The 19,320-nt window shown below is 32.1% G+C and overlaps 2 protein-coding genes across 2 annotated transcripts; one reads left to right on the forward strand and one right to left on the reverse strand.

Moving 5' to 3' along the window:
* Positions 1-1,082: 1,082 nt before the first annotated feature.
* Positions 1,083-5,764, reverse strand: LOC132756869 (serine/threonine-protein phosphatase 2A 56 kDa regulatory subunit alpha isoform-like; the record flags this gene model as incomplete). Its single annotated transcript, XM_060748047.1, is given in 2 exon segments — positions 1,083-1,279; positions 5,290-5,764. Coding segments are annotated over 2 exon segments (345 nt in total), but the record flags the coding sequence as incomplete, so codon positions are not given.
* Positions 5,765-9,589: 3,825 nt separating this feature from the next.
* On the forward strand, positions 9,590-18,659 carry LOC132756968 (mitochondrial import receptor subunit TOM20 homolog). The gene is made up of 5 exons (XM_060748153.1): positions 9,590-9,772; positions 14,432-14,490; positions 14,867-14,951; positions 15,639-15,778; positions 16,359-18,659. Exons 1-5 carry the CDS (start codon positions 9,649-9,651, stop codon positions 16,443-16,445), a joined length of 495 nt encoding a protein of 164 aa, XP_060604136.1. The 5' UTR covers positions 9,590-9,648; the 3' UTR covers positions 16,446-18,659.
* Positions 18,660-19,320: the final 661 nt, after the last annotated feature.

A 19,320-nucleotide genomic window follows, 5' to 3' on the forward strand; every position in this document is an offset into this window, starting at 1 on the left:
ATCAGTTGCTGAGAATAAGTAGTAAGTAAAGTCAGATAATACACTTGTATTGATTTTATCAAACGATCCTTGATAAAAATAACATTGCTGTCTGCAGCAATAATTTAAAATGACCTCAAATCCCTGTATTGTAACATTGTAAAGACAAAGGACATTGCATGTATTCTAAATATGGGAACACTGCTTTTGGTCATTGCCTTCAAAAATGTACCAATGCTTTTTGGCACAAAAGCAAGCAAAACAAATGTATGAAATAAACAGGATCATGCTCTGAATTCATTAAGTTTTTTCTTCTTTCAACATGTCAATTGACAAACTTTCTTGTAGCTTTCATTTAATCTAACATGTTTAATTAAAGGAGGAATACTGAAACAGTTCTTGATTGTCTACCATAACAAAAGGTGTATTTAAAAACAGTCAAGTCAAAAGTTTTTTGAAAAGAGACCACCAATAGATAATGACAAGATTACAACCTTAATGTGAGGATGGTAATGTTAGCAAAATGTTTAAATTATATAAGTTAGAGATGATCAGATATCATCCTTGCATGTACGAAATATGATTATTCCCCTCACTATGCAGTATCATCACCTCACGATGCAGTATCGTCATACAATGCTGAGATATCACTACATGGTGACATAATCTTCTATTGTCTGGTAAAACGTCTTGAACAATACTGTGGATTTAGAGACTTGTAATTGTCTACAATTTATTACTAAACTAAATGACATATCATTCTTTAAACAGAAGAATGATGTTTAAATTCTCATTTTGTAACTTTAAGTTTGTTCTTGTCAAAATCTAGTTAATGCTATGCCTCCTGTGACATCCAAGTGGGTCTGGAGGGTAGAGCTTACCAAGGTGAATGCACTGTGAAGTTTTGAAGCTATAGGTGGAAGAATTTCTGTGTTTCAATCAAAGTTAAAATGTTGTGGCCAAAGACAGACATGCAAACAAACAGACCCAAAAAACAATATCCCCTACACATCAATCAATCCAGGGTCTTACACTGCATAAAGCCATATTATGCTATGCTTACAGGGTATCTAATTCTTGTAAAATAAACATAATATACTGACCATTCTGACAATCTCTGGGTATACTGGTTCAGCTAGAACCCCCCTTGTTGCTGTGATATAGTCTACTAGCTCATTTAGACAAGCTCGTTTCACCTCCTTGCTCTTCAGGTCCGAGACAGGGTCCATAAAGTCGAACACCGCACAACATTGCTGCAGTTTCTTTATAAACAATTCTTGTTGTTCAGCCGGAGCTGTATCTAAAAAGACAAACAAAAATATTTTTCAACATAAATTGAAGTATAAGGAACCTAATTATAAGATATCAAAAGAGTCAGACACCAAAATTGAAATTGCGTTAATTTTTCTTTCAAATTGCCGACTTCTAGATTGGGAATATTCGATTGGGAAAAAACGACATAATTTCGATGGGGAATGGGGTTGATATTCGGACCCCTGAGATAGGGGGAAAAGGGCTGCAAGAGGTATTACTTTTTCACTTGACTGTCTTGTGGATTTGAGAAACTGTTAGTACCTTGATCTGAATTATATTTGTAAAATCATGAATAGAATTTGGGATTACTGTAGTGTTAAGAAAAAGAAATAAATTTTATCTGATGCAGCATTCTAAAACAGTATCATTTCATGGAAGAAGAATAAAGAAAATTGTACTATATTTCGTTTTACTGAAGGAGAAACTCTTGGAGTACTATCAATAAAGAAAGCTCATCAATCAAAACATCAGGAATTATGGAACAAAATTAAGTTGATAACCAGCCAGTTTCACAGAAACTTATTACTTATATTTTTCCATACTTGATATAGATGTATTACAAATAGACAAGTCAATAGCTATTGTCAATACAATATTATACTGGGACTTCCTCAGAATTAGCAATACCTTAAAACGTACTAATAAAATTGTAAACATATGGTCTATGAAGTGACAAAATTGGTGTATAAACCTTATACTTAAGAATCAAATGAGAAGTTAACTTTTAACTAATTAGATTTTAATTATTTTGCAAGGGAAAAACCAAATTTTATTTTAAGCGGATTACACTTCAGCAAAATTTCTACACTTAATGTAATTAAATAACAGTATCAGCAACACAATATGTAAAAAGGAAAACCTCTTAAATGCAAAATTGACAGAGTAATTTAAAACAAATTCCAATATTGCATGTCTCTAACAAGGATTATTCTGTTAGTAATTTTCTCAAGGCAATAGGAAACAACACATCAATATTTCTCTCTATTGTCTTTCTGTTATCTCCTGTAAATAAATGACACAAAAGTCAAAGAAATTAAGATCAACAGCTGCTGCATAAAATGAGAACATGCAAAAGCTCCAAGTTAAGGGAAACAACTCATGAATTTCATTTGTAAAGGAACATTACCAGGTAATGTTGTTTATGCCTTGGTTTTTGATGTTAATGACTTTCAAAGGTAGTTAACTTCATTTACATACTTTGTCTGTTTATATAATATCAAATTGGTCGCAATCTATTGCCTTGAACTATTTAACTTCCATTCTTTGCATTTTGTATGAAGCTTTTTTCCTAGAAAAAATAAAGTCTTTTCATTTTAAGCAAGACAATGACCCAGCTATAATCGGCCAAGAACCATATGAGACCTACCTACTAATCACATTAAAGGAGGAAAAAATAAATGAAGACAAACTGGAAAAACACATCATAAATAACTGATTAACTACATGTTTACTGTAAATAACTGATTAACTATACTGTATAGTGAATCAGTTATTTATGTTGTGTTTTTCCAGTTTGTCTATAATACTACTATCATTAAAACATATATCAGATGGTCATCATATTTTTAATGTAAATCTCAACTAACCAACAAAAAAGCATATAAATTTATTTACTATTAAACATAATAATAGTATTGACAAGGTTAAGTAAAGAGAAGTCAAGCTGTGAGCATTCTCCAACACCCTTACATCAAATACAGTGTGCAGGTGACAAATCAATATGCCATTGTTCCTGACACTGCCTTAGAGATCTTGCATCTTTTTATGACACAACGTGTTGAATACAGTACAGCTTGTCAATAAACTGTGTAGTTTAAATAATACAGAAATCTGGTGGAAAACCTGAACATGTGACATAAAAGCTGTGCAAGTTTTATTATTCATCATACATTTATAAAATGGACTAGCCCTACTAAATTCTGAATTTCAGGAAATGTTCATTTAGTATTATAGGTACAAAATATATAAATAAAAACAAAACTTTAATTATAAATGATTAATCAATATAATTATATCAATAACTAAAATTTAATAAACTGCTTGTGAATTGTGAGTCCTAGAACAGAACTTTCTTTCCTACTATTGATATTTAGCAAAAGAATTTGGTAAAAAATAAATCAACATTTAGAAAAATAAACCTTAATACAGTCATGTTTTGATTTACATTATTTATAAGCTGTCTGCTAACATTTACATGTACATTTGTATGATTAGTTGTGTATTTAAGTTCCTGTCACATTTGAATAAAGTTGTTTTGTTACATGTATAATATTAAAATGTTATCAGACGGATTCAGGAAACTGTTTATTTTTAGGCATATGATTATGATGAAATAAGAAGCTACAGGGATGAGTATTTTACCACAATGTTTGAAAAGACCATTCCTTGATGCATTACAACTTAAATTGATCAAATTCAGGTTTTGTTCCTTTTTAGACAGTAAAACTAGCCTGGCTCATGACCATTCTTTTTGTATTATATTATAATGGTAGATTTATATTTTTTCACAATGTTATTTGCACTATCTAGAATATTGTATTTTTGTTTTATTTGGAAATGTCTTCTTTTTCTATTTCATAGTTGTGCATTTTCTGTGCCTATTGTGATATATTAAAATTCCTGTAACAATATACTGCCTCTTTAAAACCACAATTGAAATAATAATTGGTTTTAACTCTCTCATTGTGTAATCTTTGATTATACAATATTGTCTAACATGGCTAATTATAACTTCAAACAACTTCAGTTTTGTTTCAGTTTTTCTGTATGTTTTATATGAGCCATGTTATTGTATCAAAAATTTAAATAATCTATCTGTTTTCAGTGTTTTTCTGGCCCTTTTTAATGACCAATATTGAGTCATGTTCCCAATGCCAATTTCAAGGAGAAAATTCCCAATTCAAAGAACAAAAATAAATAAGTAAAATTAGTGTTGTTTGATTACATCGATCACACAGTGCCATAGAAAATATCAGTATTGCAGTCCAAATTGTAATTTTCGTCAGTGTGAAATACTAAATGATTTTAATTAAGGAAATATTTGATTTCTATATAATATTTTATGTTTATGATGTGTTGTCAGTTTTTCCCAATTGTCCAAGACATTGTATATTCCCAATTCAGACAAAGTAAACAATCATTTTAAATTAAAATCATTAATTATGAATTTATCGCCAATATATCTCACTAAGTTTATATAAATGTGCTTTGCCAGATGCAAATTGTGGATACCCCACTCCTTCGTTTAAATGAAGATTATGTATGGGCATGCAGAATACAATTTTTGATCGAAGGGCCACCTAGTATACAGTCGAAAATTACTTATGTAATTAAGAGAACGATAATTCATGCAACTACAAACTAGTTTTTAAAAATAGAAACAAAATTTCCACACAGAGACCCGAAACTCAACCAACAGTCACGGAGCCTCGCTTACAAAACAATATTTCCGATTAAAAATTGAGAGTTTTTATACTCGATGACATAGTTTATTGCTTGATAAGTGAATTTGATCAACATGTTTGATTACTTAAAGACAAAGTCCGTGTGCATGAAGTCCGAGAGCATCTGAGATATGTGCTGGATGCAATTTATAATGGTAAATGGCGTAAAATTTTCATCATTCAGCTTTTTTACCTTGATTTCGATTTATTCATGTAATTTGTTGGTCACGTGCTTTTCGGTCTATTTATAGGATTATCATTAGTTAATAATTACATGGGAAACACATGCGTTGATATTATCAAAACAAGGTCGAGCATGAAATAGCGCGTATGTTATGAATGTGCAAAAAATATCAACACCTGAATCCCAAGCTAGTAGATTCTACATGCTAGCTAAAATTCAATGACTGTAAACATTAGTATCTACATGTAATTAATTTTCAGTTATAGATCTACATATGAAGAAATGAATGCATATGATATTTAGTTAATAATAAAACACATTCTATCACATAACATCCTTAGAATCCACAGAATAGAAACGTTGAAGTACCTTTCAAATGAGGTAATGCTTGCAATTCTGGAGCATTTTTAGTTCTGTAATGAGATGAACCCTGAGATCTTTTTTGCTTCTTTGACTTAATTGAAGCTTTATTCACAAATGGGTCAATTCTGTCCGTGATCCCCGACTTCGAAGTCATTGTTGTGTCTGTTTAGGACTCAAGAGGTCCTCGTGAAAGGGAAAAGTACAGCCCTTCAATGAATCAGAACATGGTTATCGTCTCATGTTTGACAAATCCGTAGAAACCATTTCACGAGTTCCTTCTAGTCTGTAACGAATTTCTATATTATAAACGTTGATCCGTTTGAATATATGGTAATGACTCGTGTAATTTACTTAATCCAGATAGAATATGGGGACAATTTATGCTCAGAAAAGGTACTTTTCTTCGATTTTCTCCTGTTTTAGGTTGCTAGTTCGGTTGTGCTCTCTTTTGAAATCTCGTCATGTGATATTTTTTCGAGGAATTACGAGAATTAAAATTTTGACCTCGATTGACTTTTGAGAACAGTTCTAAGATGTAATCGAACAAAATAGAGAAAAACAGAATCCCTTAAGAAAATCCAACACAACAAAATTGAAAATGTTGCAGGCTCGGTTTGATTGAGCTGGTTCATGGACGGTACTGTAAAGTGCAAGTTACCGTCCACGCCCCCTAGCACCGGCTTAAGCAGAATTCTAATGGTAGTTTCCTAACCATCATTCCTGGAGAGTTACACCAGTACTAGACTACCTTCCTCCGTGCTAAACTACCAAAGCATCTCCCGGGGATCGAACCCACGTCAGAGAGGTAACTGGATTAGAAGTCATCGATTCAAACCCCTCGACCACGGAGGCGGTCGTTCCTGAAGATAGCTTAGCACCTGTTTATCCTATATAGACTGTACACCAAAGCAGTTTCATGTCTTCTCCAGATATATTGAATGATCGTGTTTTAATTTTGCCACATGGCCTCAATGTTGCATTTGCGGAAACTTATGACATAAAACTTTTGTTGACGAACAGTATACACAGAAACATTTAGTGCATTCGTTGGGTTTTATAATGTCAATATGATTTCGCACAAATTTAATTAGGAACTAAAACACGATCAAAACCAACGTTATATAACCAAATTTTTGTGCAAATGATAAGCGTACTATGCTTCATAATGATTTATACACTTATTGACTAATAAAATAAGCTTAAATGTGCCGTAATCAAGCACAAGAAACACACTGGCAGTAACAAAAGTTATCACAAGAACTCCAGGACATATTTTGAGTTATCTCAAGAACTCCGTAACATTAGAAAAATCGGGTATTCATTTATTAGCCCGGGCTTTATGTTTGGAACTCTCCACTATAATTAGGTGATTATGTATAGCAACGAAGAAGATCACAAATGAAAAGGTCAATATGTACGAATTAGCAAATAATTTGGAAATTTTTCTCAAAACTACCAGATTTTTTTTTTAAACGGCGACGAAATATGGACTAAAAGATTTTTTCTGAAACATAATTCAATATGTAGGGCAAGCTTAATTATCAAAGTTTAATTTAGCACCTCAAACTCCCCATTTAAAGTTAAAAATAACCATTATTTACGCGAGTTCTCCAAGTATATAGAAAAGTTTTCCACAGAAATCCGTAACGTTTTCCAGGAACTCCGTGACAGTTATCATAAGAACTCCAAACAAGTTATCATAAGAACTCCATCCTTCGTGTAACACTTCCTCCCCCGTGAGTAAAGACGTCAAAAGACAAATCTAAAAAGCTGGTAGCATATCCTTATAGTGATTAAACAGTATTCAAGTAGGAGAACTGGAATCATCCAACCAGAAAAAGATCAAATAGTAATAACAACTAAAAACACAACAAATAAGCACACATTAATGCCGTGCTGACGATCCTCGAGAATCGAAGTATAACATCTTTTAAATGTGAGGGCGACTTTTTACAATAAAATAGAGAAAATGGAATCCCTTTATAAAGCACATACGGCAGAATTAAAATATTGCAGATTCGGTTTAATTGAGCTTTGTCATGGACTGCTAAAAGCAAACCACAAATGCATTAATGCTTTAATTTGTCAGCCATTTGCATAAGAATACGAACTATGGTCTCCTTATGACCAAATGCAAATAGATCAGATTGAATATGTCCAAAGAAGACCAGCCAGTTGGACATGCTCCACTTTAACTCGTAGACTAAAGTAAGGCGCTATGTTTTCCTCTTTTTCTTTTAAATATTCACCATAGTCTAAACATATCCCAATCGGTGTATACGTTTTATCATTTAAACCATTCGGTTGTTTTCCATACTCCCTACATCAATGAAGTTCATATCTAGCATTAAATATATTCGAAGATAAATAAATTTATTATGAATATTATAGTTATCATGAAATTAAAGCAGACATTTTTTCATATGTTGATAATACTGAAATATATACCATATTTTGTACATTTCTTTGGCTAGAAGGTGTATTTATAGGTACCTATGTACTATTTCTGTGCTGAGGCAACAATGGAATCTCTAATTCAATAAGACATTCCTATAACATTCAGTACTTCATACATAGGTTTGAGCCAGAACCGAGCCTGCAACATTTTCAATTTTGCCGTTTTGGACTTTCTTTAGGGATTCCTATTTTCTCTGTTAAGAATTACAATGTAATCTCAACAAGATGTTTATGATGATCGCGCTCCTTTGTTCCCTAACAATATATGCCTGAAGTCATCAGGCCAATCATGTAGACACAATATCTATATAAACATGTTAGCTGGCCAATTGCTGAGGCAAAGAGTGCAATATATGTTTTTGAGTTACTTCTATCAAAAACATGTCATATATAAGGCAGTAAAATCTGTTGCACAGAAACTGCATGTACTAGATCAAGAAACTTAGTTTAACATCAGTATACATACATATAATTTATATAGCGCCTCGCCGATTTTTCTATGTAATATTTCAAGCTCATGAAAAAATATGCTTGGCTGGTTGAATTAGGATGCATGCATAATTATGTTTCAGATAAAACAATAACGTTACATAAAATACTCATTTTCATTAACGTAAAACGAGGCAATTTGAAATAATTTTAAAACTTATGAAGAAAATGTTTGAAGCTTATTAAAACGACTCTGAGTTATTGTAGAATACATGTTCATTAAAGGTCTGTTAACAAAGCATAAAAATATTAACATTTTGTTAATGAAATAAACTAAGCAAACACATATGAAGCCGGTTGAACAATACTTTAAATTCAGGTATAAAGGAGAGCATCAAGAAAGTCAAAAATAATATCAAGATTTTACTATTAAACTTATACAATTGGTATATGTTTGCGCTAAGAGTGAGTTTATATTCAGCTTGGCTTGACACTGACATTCTTGTGGAGGACCTCATAAATCTCAACCACGATTACATGGCCGAATAAGGCCATTCGTCACCACCAAAATAATATGCCACATTTATTTATTTTTTTAGAAGAAACCTTCAATGATTTAAGCACTCCGCCATATGGTTGCACCATATAGTTGCACCAGTTTAAGACATTTGACAGTGTTTTTTTTCCCTTTTGACTGTTATTTCAAGGTCAGACCCTCACCCCTCCATCCCCCGGCAACTAACGTCGAATATATCTTAAGTATTTTCTCTTTCTTTATAACTAGACAATTGATATAGTTTTTGGAAATTGGTCCTTGATTTTCCGAGAAATAGAGTTCCTGCCCTACTCAACTCCTTGACTTTTTTTCAAGGTATGAGTCAGAAGGTCAAGTTGATAACATACCTTTGACCACGGCTTTAATTTCAATTAGGGCCGTACTTTGACTTCTAAAATATCTTCCATGTGATCAACTACGAACCTCTTTAAGCAGCATTTATACAGATGGAGTAAGTTCTTTGGACAAAAGGTCACAGTCAGTATAGTAGTGAATGGACCCAGGTCAAACAAAATAAGCTTTGTTCAACGCACGTCCTATGACCGTTCGGAATAAATGATCTAAAATACTTTAAAGACGAACTTTTTGCAGACGACTCAAGTGTGTCTGCATCTCTTTCTCAAATGCTAATCACAATCAAAATGGGACATGAAATATCCGTCACGAAGTTTTTTTTTTTAAAGAACACAAATGACCATATGCGCTAAGAAGGAAAAAAAGTTAACAATTGTTGCAAAATTAAGATTCTCTTTTTTTACAACAAGTTTGTCATAATAATAAATTTTGGAGAGAAAAAAATTATTTCACTATTTTATCGTTTTTTTTTTCGCACTTTATGTCATAGCTTTTGAGTAGGAATTTATTCCTCAATTTTAATCAAGAATATTTCCGATTTCAAAGTGAAATAGTAGCACGTTTATAAAATGTTGTCAAAAACATCTTTAGGAATTGCAGCAGCTGGAGCTGGTATTTGTTTTCTAGGGTATTGCATATATTTTGACAAAAAGAGAAGAAGTGATCCAGATTTCCGTCAAAAACTTAAAGAGAGTAAGTCCTATGGAGCTTTTATTGACTATGAAAAGTTATTCAAATTATGTTATCCGAGGACATATTTATAAATTAGAAAAGTTAAGACCACTTAAGGCAATAAGACAAAATTCCTTCACTTATAGAGTCGTTAACCATTGAATACCCATTACTTTGTTAATATAGCAGAGTGAATAATGCCACCTGCACTTACTATAGATAATATTCCTAGAACTACCCTGAAACTAAATAATAAATATGTTCAATAATGTTAGATCTATTTACACTGGTAATTCTTGCACTTTTTCGAAAATCAACATGATATACACTAATTGGTGCATCCCAAAATTGGAAGTGTTTTTTTTTTCCAGTCAATATGAATATTCAAAGGCAAAGCCTCAAAAGAAATTATAGAATATTTTAATTAAAACCCATCGGCGGCTTCACATTATATGTTTTCAATACACTTTGAACTGCATACCTTCGGCCGATCAATTCACTCAACACAACCACACACTATGTACGGCCATTTTATCATCAATTTATGTTTTATGTGATCTTTTTCCCGTTTTAAATGTGCCATTCGACATTTTATGCACTGCTTCCGTTTACTTTGGTTCCCTGTCCAGTTATGGTCCCATAGAAGTGCGCAGAAGACCAGTCTACACATCCGTTTATCCTTATCTTGTAATTCGAAAAGTTGCAATTTATCATTAATGAAATACCAAAAATTTTGTAGTACTTCTGGCAAAAGTTTTCAAAACCATAACTATCTAGCAAGTACTCGCGTTACCATAAAGCTCACTTTCCTAGCTTGCTTATTAACATATACTGGGATCTTTCATATTACCGGACAAAATATGATGTGTTTTTGGCTGTAAATTTAATCTAAAACTAGACAAAAGAATGGAATTTTACTCATTTGCTTTTGGGTGCTTAATACATTGTAAACATTACTTTATCAAACACGAAATTTAACATTTTGACCATAAAAATGTGTCTTCAAAGTAGGGCATTATAAGAGAAAAAAATAGTGTTGACAACTCAATTTACCGGACATTGTGTTAAGTTGTAAATTGATATTAATCTTTAAAGAATCAGCAAGGGAACGACGACTTTTGAATGGCAAGGTTAAAATATTGGAAAAAAAACCAAGGTGTCACTAAAAATAGACACAACAGCGATGTTTGTTACGAAGAGGCCAATATATGGGTTGTAATGGAAATTAACACTATAAACTCAATTATTATTTCTTCATAAATCATTAAAATTTTTATATATTTAATTGAATTCTATTCTTTGTCATACCTTTTGGTCATCATGAAGCCTGTAAAAGCCAGACAATTAATTTTATTTATATTTCATGTAGTTTCCTCCCTTGGTTAGAAAATCGGCCGTGACCCATTTCCTTATATGGTTTTTAATTTGTATTTGTTTGTTAAAGACAACAACGAAATACTGTTTGGACTAAATTTAGATATATTTTTAATCATTAAAATATGTTATGATTGTCTGCTAAGATAACATAGAGAAGATGTAAAAGTAAAACCTATCTAAAATAATCCATTAAGGGTCTCAATAATTGGGCATGCGCAGAATAGATTATTCCCCTGTATGACCAGGTCATGAAATAACATAGTAAACAAAGGGGCATAGAAGTAAATCAAGAACAGAAGCAACAAAATATATTATGAGGGCCGTTTTTAGCTCGACTATACGAAGTATATGGAGAGCTGTCCTACTCGCCCCGGCTTCCGCGTCCAGATTTCAGATTAAAGTTTTGGTGCAGTAAAATAGTTTTCATTATAACTTTGTCATTTCTTAAGGTATCAACTTCAAACTTCAAATATATGTTCCTTATCATCAACCACATCTTATGTGACAAGGTTCATAACTCTAGCACTAATATTTTTAGATTTATCTCCCCTTGAACTTAGAATTTTCCTTACAAAATACTATTTTTTACTATTACTTATATTTTTAAGGGATAAACTTCATACTTCAAATATACATTATGTTCCTTATCATCAACCACATATTATGTGACAAGGTTCATAACTCTAGCACCAATATTTTCAGATTTATCTCCCCTTGAACTTAGAATTTTCCTTATAAATACTATTTTTTACTGTTACTTCTTTATTTCTTAAGGGATCAATTTCGTACTTCAAATATATGTACCTTATCTTCATCCACATCTTATGTGACAAGGTTCATTTTTCTAGCACCAATATTTTCAGATTTATCTCCCCTTGAACTTAGAATTTTCCTTAAAAAATATTATTTTTTACTGTTACTTGTTTATTTCTTAAGGGATCAACTTCATATTTCAAATATGTGTACCTTATCATTAACCACATGTTATGTGACAAGGTTCATAACTCTAGTACCAATATTTCAAGAATTATCTCCCCATAAACTTAGATTTTTTTACTTGAAAAATGTTATTTTTTTACTATAACTTTTTTAGTTTTAAAGGTATCTACCTCAAACTTCAAATACTTATTCCTTATCATTAATTACATTTTATGTGACAATGTTCATAACTCTTGAAGCAATATTTACAGATTTATCTCTCTTTGAACTTAGGATTTCTTTAAGAAATATTATCGGGATAACTTCTTTACTTTTAAGTTATCTTCTTCAAACTTCAAATATATATTTCTTATCATTACACATGTTGTGACAAGGTTCATAACTCTAGCATGACTATTTCTAGAAATATTCCCCTTGATCTTGGAATTTATGTTAACAATGTTATTTTTTTTACTACAACTTGATACATAATTATACATAATTGATTTTTCTTTCATAGTTTTGTCTTCCTGACTGCGTCCAGTATTTTATTAGTCGAGCTTCACTGTCTCCTGTGACAGCTCTTGTTAGTCCCCTACCGGTTTACCGGAGGGGACTTTAGGTTTACCCTCCGTCCGTCTGTCCGTCCGTCTGTCTGTCTGTCTGTCTGTCCATCAGTCCACAAAACTGGATCCCGTGATAACGCAAAAAGTACTGAAAATATTTTTATGAAACTTGATATATGGATAGATGGCAGTATGGAGATTATGCACGTCTTTTTCTTTTCTTCCTATGCTGAAAATTTTGGTTGCTATGGCAACAAATAGACTGAAAATATGGCAAATTTTACACATAACCTGGATCCAGTGATAACGCAAAAAGTACTGAATATATTTTTATGAAACTTGACATATGGGTAGATGGCAGTATGGAAATTATGCACATCCTTTTCTTATCTTCCTATGTTGAAAATTCTGGTTGCTATGGCAACAAATAGACTGAATTTCAAGATTTCTGATTCTAGTTTTTAAGTTTTTTCACTATAAATTCTTTATTTCTTAAGGTATTTTCTTCAAACTTTAAATATAAGTTGCTAGTCATCAACCACATCATATGTGACAAAGTTTACAACTCTAGCACAAAATTTATCAGAATTACCTCTCTTAAACTTAAAATTTTCATGAAAAAAATATTTTTTTTTTAATAACTTCTTTTTTTCTGAATGTATCTACTTCAAACTTCATATATATGTTTCTTATTATCACTCAACATTTGTGAGAAAGTTCAATACTCTAGCAAGACTATTTCATGAATTATGCCCCTTTTGAACTTAGACTTTTTTTCGAGAAATTGGTAATTTTTACTCCAACTTCTTCAATCATGATAGGATTTTCTTCAAACTACCACATCATAATAATATGACAAGGTTTATAAATCTAGCATCCATATTTCCAGAATTATCTCCTCCTTAAACTTTTAATTTTTCTTATTCGTTCTTTTAACTTTCATTACTTCAAATTCAAAATAAACATTCATTATTCATACCTTCATTACGAATTGTTCTTTGTTACACTCACATCATGTATGACATCTTGCATCTTTATTTCAAGAGTTATCTCCTTTTTAAAAATTTTGCTTTTAAAAATGTTATATTTTGATAACTGGGATGTTTAAAAAATAACTGTAGAGTGTCCTTCAGTCCGTCTGTCTGTACATAAAAACTGTTTCCTGTGATCACTTTTAAAGAACTTTTTCAACAAATTTACTTAAAATAGAAACATAAGTGAATTGCCAATGGCCCTTCAGAATGTTGCTGGGGTTCTAACCGGTAGGGGACTTATGGATTGCTTGCAATTCTATGATAATTGCTTGTTCCTTCTATAATAGGGGCCGGTATAGGGCTGCTTCCCCAAAGAAAATTTCTTTAAAATCATGCAGTTTTCCTCAAAAATTTAATTTACATCAAGTTTTTTCTTCCCCTTTTGCAAATATACCGTGTAATTTTTCCCCAAAATTATGGGCTGGGCTGCTTCCCCAACCTGTGAAAAAAAGCCCTGATTATACCTGAGAGTGTTTTTGTTGTAACTTGTTAGTTACAATCAAAGGCTTGTAAACTGTGTATCTTAAAGTGGCTAAACAATACAGAAGATCAAATTTCATTTGTACAAAAAATTACCAAATTACTCTAAAAGGATGGAAATTCTAAAGTGGTTGTTAAGTTTTTGGGGTCCTTGGGATTTACACCTATCAGAAAATGGCAGCCCTGGGACCAATGCCTGCCTCAGGGAGGTACAATAAATCAGTGTGAGGGAAATTGCAGAATTTGCTTTTATCATGTACTAGGTTAACATAATAATAATGCAGCAATATATTTCTTTTCTTCAGAGAGAAGAAAGAATGCAAATAAACCAACATCCAGAGGAGGTTCTGCAAGTACAACAAAGGTAATTGTTTTATCACTTCACATTGTGTATTGAAGGTCATAATATGTAACTTTCAAGATCCTGGGATAGGACACTCATAAACTTTATAGCTTTCTGCCCAATCCCAAAATGCACTTTGTAAATATTGTTCACTTGTTAAATGTTTTGTTGAAAAAATATGTTTAAACCAAGATCCTGATAATAGTCATGGACGTTTAACATCTGACAGCTATATTTTAAGTGTTTCAGTGCAAAACATATGAAAGGATAATTTTCTGTTTGTATAACCACAAAAGTACATTTACAGTATATAAAATTTATAAAATCTTTACATTTACTTATTGAACACATTTGGTGATTTTGACATAAATGTGCATTATAACTTTTGAATTTCCAGTTCCCAGATCCAAATAACCAGGAAGCTTGCCAGCAGTATTTTATGCAGGAAATTCAACTTGGTGAAATGTTACTCTCAAATGGACGTGAGTATTTCTATGTTTTTATCAAGATAACGACAGGTGTTATAATTCAATCTGTTGACTAAAAAATGATTTCTAAACCAATTTATGCAATTTGGAATATATTTTCAAATGTGTACATGTATGAAATAAAATTGTTGAATAAATATTTTTTATCTCAATTGTGATGGAAATTGAAAGCTTGTTTACATTGGTTTTTATGGAAGATAACACATTATTGAAAGCGCCTCCAGGTAGGCTTCTACGACCTACCAGTAATGATGCCTCAAGAGTAAATGTGGTCATATCTTCAGTAGGGCTCAAACCCTCGATGTTTGAGATTGAAGGCCACCAATTTAATTATCATGTGACATCCAGGTATCCGACATCCCTTCATCCATTATGCTGTAACAGTTCATATTCTTATTTGTCATGCGTGTTGTATAATATTTGAGCCGCGCCATGACAAAACCAACATAATGGGTTTGCGACCAGCATGGATCCAGACCAGCCTGCGCATCCATGCAATCTGATCAGGATCCATGCTGTTCGCTTACCAACCCTATTACATGTAGAGAAACTGATAGCGAACAGCATGGATCCTGATCAGACTGCGCGGATGCGCCGGCTGGTCTGGATCCATGCTGGTCGCAAACGCACTATGTTGGTTTTGTCATGATGCGGCTCATTTGTGTTATATATATAATACAGAGATAGAGGAAGGTGTAGATCATCTGGCTAATGCTGTTGTTATATGTGGACAAGGACAACATTTAATGCAAGTCTTCTCACAAACATTACCTCCAGAAGTTGTCAGTCTTCTTACAATAAGAATACCTATTGTTAGACAGGTAAAGTTATTAAAATTTTTCATTAGTAGGTTATTAAATGAAAAAAGAGATGAAGAAAAACAATAGCAGTCACATCTTTTGTAGGATTTACCCAGTACTTGTAGAAAAATGGATTAACAAAGGAACACTTCTTTGGGAACTGCTCCGTAATAAAGGACAGGAGTACAGTAATAAACTAGTGCTAACTTTCTAGCTTTATTAGTACCTGTTAAATATTGAAAATTAATGAAAATACCTGTGACTGCTGATGTCTTTCATAATCTTTTTTCTTCATTGAATAATATTGCTCGAAAACTTTTAACCATGACCTTAACATGAGAGTTCTTCCACTAGCACCCTCCAAACAGGTGCATGTGTCTTGATGAAATCTACCTGTCAGACCCACTTAAAGGTCATGAGGTCAAATGTCAAGATCAAGAGGGGTATAGGGTTCATTTTAACCAGGCACTTGTTTTTAATAAAGTTAAATTTAAAGCCTTTGCTTGCAAAAATAATACAACTGTTTAGATTTATGTTTGTGATGCTTGAAATGTTAAAGCATTATTGTGTGATATTAATAAAACTTCTGTTAAATTTACAGAGATTACAAGATCAATTTGGAGTTAAAGTTGAGAAGAAAACTGAAGGACCTAAGATACAACAAATAGCTGAAGATGATGTGGAGTAGAAGCTTTCACTCTGAAATAGAACTGTGTATATTGTGTACTATATAGTTAAACACTCATCTTTGAGGAACACCATCTCTTGTACATTACATATATATGTTACATGGGGGATTTGAATATGTCATGCCTGCCATCATTCCTTAGATACACGTTTTTAAAAGTTATTTATAATGTTTTCATTATGTATATAATAAGTAATCATTAAAATGGCCAATAAGTAAAACATAACTATCACTGGAGTTACTCTAAGATTGCTGGAAAGTTGAGAGATATTGTGGTGAACTTTACAACATGTTGTGACAACAAAATGAACAAAACCTTTTGATAAGTTAATATACGAGGTATGTTCAAAAAGTTCGTGGATTTTTGCTGTCATTTTTTACTTGGTTCATAAAAACACCCTTAGTGGATATGAATCGAAAGAGTGTCTTTATTTTCAAAAGTAAGATTTACTTTTATTGTTAACTTTTATTTCCTTTACGAGTTATGTGCACTTTAATAACCATGGCAACGCAACTTGAAATCTGACTTTTGGCGTCGTTTGGACGTTGAATAGCTGAACAAACAGGTTTTGAGCAGCAGTAGACAGACGGGTAAGTTGGGAAGTATAAACCCTGTTTATAAACTAGAAATTTGCTATTTCGGAAATTTTTACCAATAAATGTGGTATACTCCTTTATATTTTTATAAGGTGATTAAATTATTAAACGAAAAACAATGAGTTGGCGAGCAAGTCTCTTGGTTTCAGGTCGCGCAAGCCATTCAAATACGGCAAATACATGCTCACAGACAGAAAGGGCGGCGAATAATTTTAGCGGCAAATTGTTGGGACGTTTGTAACGTCAATTGCAAAAGATCTACAGAAGTTCAGGCATTATGACAGTTTTGCGAGATGTCCGACATGTTTATATCTGCATCGGGTCTATGCATTCAATTCTGACAAAACAATTTAATTTAATTAAAATAATATTTTATTTCATTCATCAGGATATAAGTATATTTACAATAAATAATTGTAGTTATTATTTGTATTTCCTGTATTTACCCTGGTCCGTTTGATAATTAATGCTAGTCGGTGTTCAGTAGATTTACCGCATAGAATAATTGTCAGTTGATAAAATATTTTCTTTATCATCGATAATCATATTGTTTAAAGATCGGACGAGGGCGGTTTCAAATTGATACTATCAATCAACAATTGAATTAACTTAATAACACTGTCCGTTAAGATTAGTGTCTAAATTACTCAAAAATCCCGATAAAGAGCGAAAAGTATGCGGCACTCGGAACTTTTTTACGGAGAATGGAGCGAATAGATGACCACTTTATATCTCGGGTCATCATCGCAAACAGAAAAATGGTTTTGGTATATGATCCGCAGATATTGAACACTAAAAAGAGTACTTTCAGAAACAATGACGCTGGTGAAATGTTTCATTTATATTGCGACGTCACGAACGTCATTTTGTTTCATCATCAGCGTGCGCCGGATTGTGCACCCCTTGTGATTTGTAACTGTCACAGCAATTTTATTTGTAAACATATTGTATTGATTTTTTCACTGTTTATTAAGGACATATTTTCATATATGTCCCTTGTAAAATCATATACGCAAATTAAAAGATGTGAACAGTAGAGCCGCAGTCCACGAACTTTTTGAACAGCCCTCGTACATTTTGTAAAGTAATTGATATTTGATGAGTGTTATTTTGATTGATGTTTATGTTTCAACTTACATTATTGTGAAATTGTCATTGTTAAAACTTTCAAAAGGTTGAACAATAAGGCATAAATGTGAGGAGAAATGTTGGTATGTTGTTATAGTAGACACTGGTGTCCCAGTATATCGTCATTATGAATATTACAGACTTTTTTCATCTTTAATATTTTGTTTATGTTTCGACAAAAGAATTTCGCTTATGAAAACTTTAAAATGGATCCAGATTGACTGTAAAGAGGTCTCATGTATTTTCAATAATATCTGTATTAAGATAATTTTGTATATTTGCTAAAGATTTTAATAACTGTACAAGAAGAATTAATTAATTAATGAAGTATTCATATGATTTATTCCAGAAACATAATACTATAGCATTATTAGCTATTTAGAATTATTTAGAAAAGATAATAAGATATGATGTTCTAGTCTGTTGTATTGTTGAATGAAGATGATGTGTATAGAATGATGTGATATTCTTTAATAAAAGATAGACAATAAGCTATATGTCATTATTTTACCTGCATTACCAAGTAATTAAGCTTCATCTCAATAAATTTATTAGTAGAGTTGTTGTTAAACTGTTGTTGAAATACTTAATGCAGATGTAAATGTAACTAAACAAATGGCATGTATATAGTTCTGATTTCAAACATGCTGGGGCATTATGCATGTTATAAATATGTTACATCAGTTCTAATTCAATGTTACAGACTTACAATGCTATGATATTGAAATGTAACTGATATATTGCTGGTAACCAGAAATTGAATTTACTTTAAAATTGTATACATTAAGTCTCCTGTCAGTTTTAGCATTCTAGTATAAAGAAAAGAAAACAGCAAGAATATTAGAGTTATTGTTTTGTTTTTATGAAATATAAGTAAGGCAACAAACAATTTCATCATCCATATTTTAAGCTATTCAAAGAATTGTATGATTTTCAAAAATTTGTGTGCTATCATATTAACATCTGGAGGTATTCATATGAAACATCAACAGGGACTTTGCATTCTGTCATGTGAGGAAGCTATCCAGCTAGCTTACGTAACATTGGTGGTTCTACTCGGGTGCCTGTTCGAGCCAGAAATAATGCTCGGAGTGGCACCTGTGGCCTTCCTCCACCAGTAACGTTGAAAAGTCATCAACAACAAAACATG

The sequence above is a fragment of the Ruditapes philippinarum genome, unplaced genomic scaffold, assembly GCF_026571515.1.
Source record: "Ruditapes philippinarum isolate M1 unplaced genomic scaffold, ASM2657151v2 ctg8745_1_1_1_1, whole genome shotgun sequence".
In the NCBI taxonomy this organism is placed as follows: Eukaryota; Metazoa; Mollusca; class Bivalvia; order Venerida; family Veneridae; genus Ruditapes; species Ruditapes philippinarum.